Raw genomic sequence first — 9,983 nt, 5'->3', positions numbered from 1 at the left:
TTAATTTCTTCACATGTTTAGTCACACATTCTTCACATGTTTAGTCACCCGTTTAACGTTTGTGTCATTTTTGTGACAAGTGTCCTGTTTTCAAATTCTTTTGTGGTCCAAGCACATTTATTAACAAAAATTTTAACTGGTACAGTGTACAAATAATATAAATAATTATATATAATTTAATTATTTCTAATATTATTTTAAAAATCATAAAAGACATTGTATATTTTCAAATTTTATATAAAAAATCGGTTTTTTAATCGGACTTTTTAAAAAACCCGGGTTTTTATCCAGGCCGAACCGGACTTTTATCCGGGGTTTTTTCGATCCGGACTTCGGGCCGGACCGGATTTTCAAGAAAAAAGGATGTCCATTTAAGGCCCGCGGGCCGGGCCGAATCGGGCCGGCCTTTTTCTAGATCGGGTTTTTGGGCTTTTTTCGGATCAGATCAGATTTCGGGTTTCGAATTTTTTGAACACCTCCGGGGTACACCTCAACACTTAGAACATTTAGTCATTTATTTAGATCCAACTAAATTAATCCCCGATTCGATGCCCGATTAATATTTAATTATTTAAAATAAATATGTTAGTTTAACAAAAAATACGTAAAAATTAAAGAAAATATTATGTATTAATATTTTTATAAAATGGTAAAGTAATTTCTTGGGTATGTTGAATAAATGTCATATAAAGTTTTTTTATATAAATTTTACAATATTGTGAATCAGTAAAAAAATAAAAAAAATAAGCAGTAATTAGAATTAGAGCAAATAAAAAATGGGGAATAGAAAAAATAAGTGGAGATTAATGAGTGATAAATGAAGAATGAGAATTAATGAAGATAGAGAAGTAGAATATAAAAAAAAAGAAGATTTTAAAATAATATAAAAAATAAGATTAAACGAGAAATTGACATATAAGTAAATATGACATCATCAGCGAATAATAGTATGACAGATCAGCAAAGATGACATGAGCTGTACTTATATTTTAGCATAGTGCACATTTGAAATTTTAAAAAAGAAGAACAACTGTTTCTCGACTGATATTATATACCTCTCCATCCTACTAGGTTATAAACATTTAAAGTATAGTGATCGTTATGCATTTTAACACTCTTATTTATTATAGTACCATAATTCATTTTTAATTATTTTTTCTGAATATAAGTTTAATGTTGAAACTTTTATTTAGAAACAAAAAATTTTAAAAATAAATTATAAAATTATATTTTAAGAGTTTTCAAATACGTGCCGAACTTTCTATATCACATATTAAGAATCTAGGGGACGAAGGAAGTATTACTTTACTTATTTTTTTGAATCATTCACATTATTTAAATTATATAATTGAAAATTCAAATAATATTAGATTTAATAGGACAGACAGATTAATAAATACTACCGTATTCCGTATAAATCGAATTAGGTACCTATAATTTATAAAATTTAAGAATAATTAACATATGTTAAGAATTTTTTTATTAATTAGATAGATGTTATGACTTATGAAAACATGTATTCCAGTATTATTGTTTTTATCAACATCTATTTGTTTCCGATACTCAGAGTGCCATCACATTATTTACATTTTATACTGGAGCCAAAATTAATATTAGAGAGATCGATGATTAAATTTATCCAATAATATTTGTTTATGTTAATGTTATCCTAAATGCCAATAAAAATAAAATCTATTTTTTTTGACGAACAATAAGATTTTATTTAATATAAAACATAAGAATACAGTCGGAACAAACCCCCAAACTGACAACTACAACCTGATTGTGAAACAAAAACCGAACTAAACAAATAGCCGTTTTGTTTTCAGATTGCTTAACAGATAGAATATAAATATTCTTGATAATAAAAATGATTACAAAAGTTTTTCGAACAATCCAATCGACACCACTATCACTGAAAATAGTAGAATCACAATTGACCTGTGCACATAAAAAAACTGGTAATAGACCAGTTCATATCCATCAGTTACACCAACTGAGGTTGGGGGTATAGATGCCCTATATATTGAACAATCCTTTATTGTGCGAGGTGAGCTCTCGCAATAAGTACCACAATTCCAGATTTGAAGCGGGTTGTCCAAATCTCCCAATATAACGTAGAAATTATTTTTGATGTAACATGACAACGAATAAAAAACACAATAAGACATAAATCCAAAAATTGGGAACAATCAACAACCTAAAAAATGGATATGATAACAATATCCCCAAAGAATTTTAGTTAATGTTATCCCATGATTAAGGGTATACAAAACAATTGAAAGGAGTCGGTATGATAATAATTTACAATTGAATATAGGCAGGAGGCAAAAGGTGTCATGGAATGAAAATTTGAGCTGTACCTGAGGATACAATTATTATTGGTTGGAAATGGTATGGAATATAAATAAAATGATAAGCTCCTACTTTGCTGGCTCTTTGTAGCGGCCACCGCCCCATTATATCAAAAACAAATTACTAGACTTTTTGTGTTGGGACTAAATTGATTAGTTTGAGGAGTTATTATGTAATAATTTTAGATTAAATTAACTCCTTAGAATCTATTACATCACTAACCAGTAACTGCTAATCTTACAAGCTATGTGCATCTTCCTTCTTTCGATGGAAAGACAAAAATCCTAAACAACTTTTAGCAGAAAAAACAAATTTCCTAAACAAAATATATACTCCCTTTTCCCTTAGAATAAAATTATTAATATAAGATTGTGAAAATAATCTTATTCTAAAATTTCAGAGATCATTAATTTGTGTTCTTGCAATCCTGAGTTTTGATATAATGATAATGAATCGTTTCTCTAAAATTTAAAAATGTTAGAGCAAAACTCATTTATAAGCCCGCAAGGGTTGGCTCAGTTGGTTAAAGAGAGGAAAATTGTCCTCTTGGTCACAGGTTGGAATCTCACGGGAGGAGAATTTATGATTATGCCTCCTGAGTCAGAGTCTGTCGCTTAAATGCGGTTTACCTTGGTTCACGTGGTTTGCAGGCTATTACGTGAGCCCGTAGGATTTACCTAGTGCGCACCCGAAAGGTAGCGGCTGCGGGTTACCTACGATAAAAAAAAAACTCATTTATAAGTCCATTTATTGGTCGAAAAATGAATTAGAGGGAAGTGCTATTTTCTTTTAATATTGAGCAAATAAAACATAAAAAGATAAAACTACCCCACACATATACAACAGCAAAAAAAACACAACGTGAATATTTTTGAAATATTAAAATATTGAAAGCAGACACTTTTCAAAATATTATATTAATATTCTAACATGTCTCACAATTAGTCATCAATACGTGAGGTGATAGCCTCTCAAATCATCTTGATCTATATTTTTAATTTTTTCAATTTTTTGAATTAATAAATGTTAAAAATTATAATTAATTTATATTTTTCTAAATCTTTACACTTTAATCAAATTAGCATGTTGTTGATCTTCTAAAATTTCTTTTTCAATTTAAATTATCGTGATATATTTTCTTAAACTTTATCTTATAAATCGAAAATATCATCTTAATATTGTATGAAATTTCAAGTCCTAACATTTCAGTAATTTTGACTCTTATAATTTTCTTCTTTACTCGCCTTGCGACCTTAATATTTTTCTAAGTTGGTTAAAGAGGGGAAAATTATCCTCTTGATCACAGTTTCGAATCCCACGGAAAGAGAATTTATGATTATGGCTCCTGAGCCAGAGCCTGTCGCTTAAATGCGGTTTACCCGGTTCACGTGGCTTGCAGGCTATTGCGTGAGCCCGTAAGGTTTACCCAGTGCGCACCCGAAGGGAAGCGGCTGCGGGTTACCTACGATTAAAAAAAAACAAAAAAACTTTGTATTCAATATAAATTAACTTATTATGTTCTCTTAAAATTTCTCTTCTAAATCAAAATTTCAATCTTAATCCCAGACAAAAAAAATTCCATTCTTAATATTATTCTAAATTTCAAGTTACCATCTAAAATAATTTTTAAAATTTCAATGTATTTATTCAAAATTTTAAAATGATCAACGAAACAGAAAAATTTAAAAGAAAATATTAATTTTATTTAAAAAGGTTTACATTTGTTTTAATTTTTGTAAAAAATATTTAAAAATATAAAAAATTGTTAAAGCCTATGCAAAGCGCAGTAAATAACCAAATCCCAAATATGAATAGCATTCAACGAAAGCTGCACTGCAGTCTGCAGTAGTCTAGTCCAATTGCCAGAGTAACGAGCCATGCTTCTTCCGCCACGTGTCCTACCATTTAGTACGTGTCAACCGGCTTAAAACCGGCCCGTCCGTTTCTTTGTACCCGAATTGTGATCAATTTTTGGTGAGTAGACGGTGGATCAATGTGTTTTCAGTGTTCACCACTTTAAAAAAATAAAAAAAAAATGTGTTTTCAGTGTTCACCACTTTAAAATGCAGATGTATTCAATTTCAGGGTCGTAGAAAAGTTGGTTCCCCGCAAAATTAACAATTTAATTTCAATTTACAGTTAAAAATCTGAAAAAAATAAGCTGCGAACATTTTATTTACTGAACCTTAACAGATTATGATTGAATTTGAAGAACTCTAAACTTGACTAGTACAAATCTTTAACTTTCCGTGAAAATAATAAACCGACCAAAACCAACGTCCTTGTCAATAATTCAGGGCAGTTCCGTCATTCTCCCAAACGCATACGGCATACCTTCTCTATACGTAAAAAATAACCCGTCACTGGGACCCACATGGAGCAATTCTACTCACCATTTATAGAAACCACTCTCACACTCTTCCATCACTCCAAAACCTAAACAATTCTCTGGTAGAGAGAGAGAACAAAGTGCGTGTTTAACTGTGTGAGAGAGAAAACAACACAAACTCGAAAAAATGGAAGGCAAAGAAGAAGATGTGAGACTAGGAGCCAACAAGTTCAACGAGAGGCAGCCAATTGGTACGGCAGCTCAGAGCCAAGACAAAGACTATAAGGAGCCACCTCCTACACCTTTGTTTGAAGCCTCTGAGCTCAGCTCCTGGTCTTTTTACCGAGCTGGAATTGCTGAGTTTATTGCAACTTTCCTGTTTCTTTACATCACTGTCTTGACTGTCATGGGCGTGTCTAAGTCTCCTAACAAGTGTGCATCTGTCGGAATTCAAGGAATTGCTTGGGCTTTTGGTGGCATGATCTTCGCTCTTGTTTACTGCACTGCTGGCATTTCTGGTATATTTTTTTTATAATTTACTTAATTATTACAATTACTTATAGAGGTCACCAGATATTTAGCTGATGGCGATAATTCAATGTCGCATCAGCTTTATCTGCAAATATTTCGTGACCTCTAGCATCATGTTATAAAAGATGCGTAATTATAACAAGTTTATGTTATGTATGTGGTAATATGTGAAAGTGTTTGGGGTGGATGATGTGCAGGAGGGCATATTAACCCGGCGGTGACATTCGGGCTGTTTTTGGCGCGAAAGTTGACATTGACAAGGGCGGTGTTCTACATGGTGATGCAGTGTTTGGGGGCGATCTGTGGAGCTGGAGTGGTGAAAGGGTTTGAAGGGAAGAAACAATATAGTCTTCAAGGTGGTGGTGCTAATGTTGTAGCTCATGGTTACACCAAAGGTGATGGTTTGGGTGCTGAGATTATTGGTACCTTTGTGCTTGTTTACACCGTCTTCTCCGCCACTGATGCCAAGCGTAGCGCTAGAGATTCTCATGTTCCTGTAAGCCCCCCCTTCACTCTTGTGTTTTGATCAGTTTATAAGATGAATGATTAAAGTTTTCTGTTTATATTTTGATTGTTATTTGTTCAATGACAAATTAGTTTAGTTTAGAAACTACCAACTAGCGTTTTTGGGCCTGTAGTTGGAACTTATAATTTATAGGAGTGCAACGATGATATAAAAATCTGATGATGATTTTACCCTCGTAAACCGATAATTTGCAGCCAATTTGTAGAGTTTGTAGGCTAAATCCTATAATGAGATGTAAAATTGAAATGAAATCATACGACATTTTAATTTGGAGCTTATTATGACATCGATTAATTTTCAGATCTTAGCACCATTGCCTATTGGATTTGCTGTATTCTTGGTTCACTTGGCCACTATCCCCATTACCGGAACGGGTATCAACCCAGCTAGGAGTCTTGGTGCAGCCATCATCTTCAACAAGGACCATGCGTGGCATGATCATGTGAGCCCCTGCCCACAATCATTCTACAACATATAATCTGTAACAAGTTTAAGTTGTTTATAAATATGGTTTTGTTGCATAATTATCACTAATTAAATGGAGTAAATCTATGCATTTTTTACAGTGGATCTTCTGGGTAGGACCATTCATTGGAGCAGCACTTGCAGCACTATACCACCAGGTTGTGATCAGAGCAATTCCATTCAAGTCCAAGTAAATCCATTGACTGGATTTTATTTATGTTTGTGGTGGTCCCTTTATAAATGTTTAAGAAGCTTAAACCAGCTGAGTTGTTTGTATGTTTGTTTCTTCACCTCCCCTTTTCTTTGTTTGTTTTCCAGTGGATCTATGTATGTACCTATCTGTTTGTAACTTATTTTCTTAGAGAATTTATGTGACAATGGCATGTTGAGTAGGGACTTCAAATTGCTTTTTGATATGCATTGCTTAAACTTAAAGATGGAGCCAACACTAAAGTAGGGGCAGTGGCCCCTGCATCACATGATTTTCATCACTAGTGTGTGACTATGAGTAGTGGTGGTTGTGCTTTCATAATTTTATCCCAGAATCATCCCACCCTAACAAACCTGCTCCATTCTTTATTAAACACCCTCTCTATATTTGCCACTTACCCCTTGAACCTTTCATTTTATTTAATAGTAGGTGATAAATTGATGTTACAATAAACATTTTAATCTCGAAAAACCTGAAAAAGACTAAGGCTCTGAATTGTTAAAGAGTGTTACACATTGTAAATGTGTTTGAATTGAAACTGTTTATTGTGATATTGGTAGGGGCACTGAATGTGTTTGTGTGTTGAATTGTCCTTGTGGTATTGGGTAGGCGCAATGAATGTGTTTAATGTGTTCAATTGTCTTTGTGGGATTGGTATAGGTCATGAGACTTTGAAGTGCGATTACAGCAAAAATGATGATAGTTATACTAGTGGGAGTAATCTTAGAAATTACGGTTTGCACTTTCATTGTTGACTTGAAAATATTGCATTTTTGGTGCTTCGATTTACTTTATGATTTGCTTCGCTTTGCATTCTTAAACAAATCTCTGTCCGAGTTCAATTCTGAGCTTCTGCCGTAATTTGTACCCACCTTTGTAAACCAGTTTCAAGGGATTAAAAGAAAATATTATTTTGTGTTCTGTGCATTTAAAATTTTAAATTATCTGGAACTCGGACACCATGTATGTATATAGTATATACATAAGTCTATCCTAATCAATTCCTACAATCCTTCAAAAATCAGTTGAAGAAAAAACTGCAGTTTGTAATATTGCAGAGTTTATCGGTTCTTCAAACACAAAGCTCTGAGAATACAGTTATTCAACACAGTTCTGCAAGCTATCTTGTGCATTGAATTAACTTTTTTATATGTTAAAAACAAACAAACAAACAATCTGTGTATACTCTAGAAATTAGAATGATTTGGGTTGTAAATGTCAGAGAGGGTCTATTTTGTTACTGTGTTTTCTTTATAGAGCAAACGTTATATTGATAGAGGCATCAAGCAGAACCATGCACTGGAATGCAGCACCAAGAGAACCAGTGCAACTAATATAGTAGCTAGCTGATCATATTCTTTCTTAACCTGAAGAATGGAATAAGTCGAGTTCTTGAATCAAAGCATTCAAATCCGAGTGAGACGATCCACCTTCTTCAACAGCCTTTCTTGCCATCTCTTTGAGTACCTTGGCTCTGTTTCTTCTTTCCTTGGCCTCTTCACCCACCATTATTGTCTTCACTGCTGTCTCCACCGCTTCTCTTTTTATGTTACCACCGCCTGTCCCAAGAACCCATTCCTTAGCACCAACAGCAACGCCAATCCCAAGAATCTCCGTGATCAATTTTTCATTATAAAACTGCTCCGCAAAAGAAGGCCATGTGACCATTGGCACCCCGGCAGATATGGCTTCAAGAGTTGAGTTCCATCCACAATGTGTTACAAAACCTCCTATAGCTTTATGATCAAGAATCAGCACTTGGGGCGCCCATCCTCTAATAATTAGGCCTTTACCTTCGATTCTTTCCTCAAAACCTTTAGGCATCCATTCCTCAATTTCTTCATCACCATTGGCATACGTTACAACCCATATGAATTGTTGTTGAGAAGCTTCAAGTCCTATCGCTATCTCATGTAACTGCTTACCTGGAAATTTGCATATACTTCCAAAGCAAACGTATAAAACTGAGTTGGAACATCTGAAATTCAGCCACTCCAAGCATTTAGCTTCACTGATGGATGCTTTTTTCCCTCTTTGTGCTTTTTCTTCAGTACTCCTGTTGGATAACGAAAGAGGACCTATATGCCATGCCCTCCTATTCAAAACATTCTTGTAATGATCAGCATAATCTGGTTCGAGCTCATAAAAACTGTTTACAATCACTCCATAGCTTCTTAACTCGGCTTCTTTTGACTCAGTTTGTAACTTTGCCAACTCTTTATCAGTCTCTTCTCGTTCGAAGGGTGGGATACTGCTCAAACACAGCTTTACTTCATGTGGAATATTAGGCACAAAAAACTCGTCCAGGTCATGTTTCAAGTTCTTAAATGGCTTGTGGAGCCTTACTTGTTCTGAAGCACAGGATGCAAAGAAACTCGATCCATGGAAAACCAATGTGGGAATATCAAATTTGGCTGCCGAGTCAGTAGCCCAAGGAAAGAACATATCAGCCACAAGACAGCTAGGACGATATTCTTCAAGAAGTTGCTCAACCTGTATCTGGAGCATCCTTGTAGCATTAAAGAACTTAGGGAGCATTGCTGAAGGGAGCTGATCAGCATTTTCACAACCTTCCGGCAAGCCTGATAATTTCGAGAATTCAACAACTTTGATACTCATTTGAAAACCTGAATCGTTGCTTTTCTGTACTGTTTTTGCGAATGCAGGAGCATTGAGAGGCGTAGTGATAATCGCAGAATGTACGCCTCGAGAAGCAAATAACTTGGCCATATCTAGGATAGGTATCATGTGACCATGAGCCATAACAGGAAAGAAGAAGACATGAAGCTCAACCATTTTAGTATGGCTAGTTATTGTGACTATAACTTATGGAACTGCAAAGATGCTTATGGAACTGTGAAGATACTTAAACAGTGACTGTTTCGTAAATATTCACAAAAATTATGAAAATCTTCAATTTAAACAATGAGAAACTTGAAATCAGCTTGACGGAGTTTCGAAGATATCCGCAGACCGCAGTAGCAATGTCAAATTGGATTTTTTTGAGTTTAGAAGATAAAATTTGTATGGTAAAAGCAGAGCAACTAAATGCACTTCCCTAGAAGTTATAAATGTGACGACAACCACACAGAATTATGACCTTAAAATTAAGTGAAATAAAGATGACAACTGTTTGTTCCCCACACATTTGAGTCTTCTGGATGTTCATTGGATCGACTGTAACGGAAAAAGAAAAACAAAATCTAGTTTTGTACTCAAGTTTCGGGTTCCGTTGGATTTCTAGGTAAATTAAATAGAGAATTTGTAAAATTAGGTTAGCTGAACATAATCTTGCAAAAATAGGCCACTACGCCGCTTCAAGTGGCATTGGACCAAACTATGCCACTTAAAGTGGCGTAGTCTCTTTTTTATTTTGTTTTTCCTTTTTTCTTCTTTCCCTATTGACCGATTAATAACATGCAACAAGATTTTTGGTAGCATCAGAAAGCATAATATAGCCTTATAATTTTAATTTTTTTTGCTTAATATTGTAGTAAAAGTACACTACTTTTATTTAATTTTAAAAAATCAGGGAAAAAAAATAAAGAAGCTATATTTATATGTAC

At 34.1% G+C, this 9,983-nt stretch overlaps 2 protein-coding genes across 2 annotated transcripts; one reads left to right on the top strand and one right to left on the bottom strand.

Moving 5' to 3' along the window:
• Positions 1-4,770: 4,770 nt before the first annotated feature.
• Positions 4,771-6,620, top strand: LOC141692516 (putative aquaporin PIP1-4). Its single transcript, XM_074497383.1, has 4 exons — positions 4,771-5,202; positions 5,413-5,711; positions 6,043-6,183; positions 6,308-6,620. Exons 1-4 carry the CDS (start codon positions 4,872-4,874, stop codon positions 6,398-6,400), a joined length of 864 nt encoding a protein of 287 aa, XP_074353484.1. The 5' UTR covers positions 4,771-4,871; the 3' UTR covers positions 6,401-6,620.
• An 822-nt stretch (positions 6,621-7,442) lies between these two features.
• On the bottom strand, positions 7,443-9,458 carry LOC141692515 (scopoletin glucosyltransferase-like). The gene has a single exon (XM_074497382.1). The coding sequence runs from the start codon at positions 9,211-9,213 to the stop codon at positions 7,780-7,782; it is 1,434 nt and encodes a 477-aa protein (XP_074353483.1). The 5' UTR covers positions 9,214-9,458; the 3' UTR covers positions 7,443-7,779.
• Positions 9,459-9,983: the final 525 nt, after the last annotated feature.

Source organism: Apium graveolens, chromosome 10 (assembly GCF_009905375.1).
Source record: "Apium graveolens cultivar Ventura chromosome 10, ASM990537v1, whole genome shotgun sequence".
Taxonomy (NCBI): Eukaryota; Viridiplantae; Streptophyta; class Magnoliopsida; order Apiales; family Apiaceae; genus Apium; species Apium graveolens.
The sequence above is the reverse complement of the archived record's forward strand: the minus strand, read 5'-3'. Positions and strand labels throughout refer to the sequence as shown.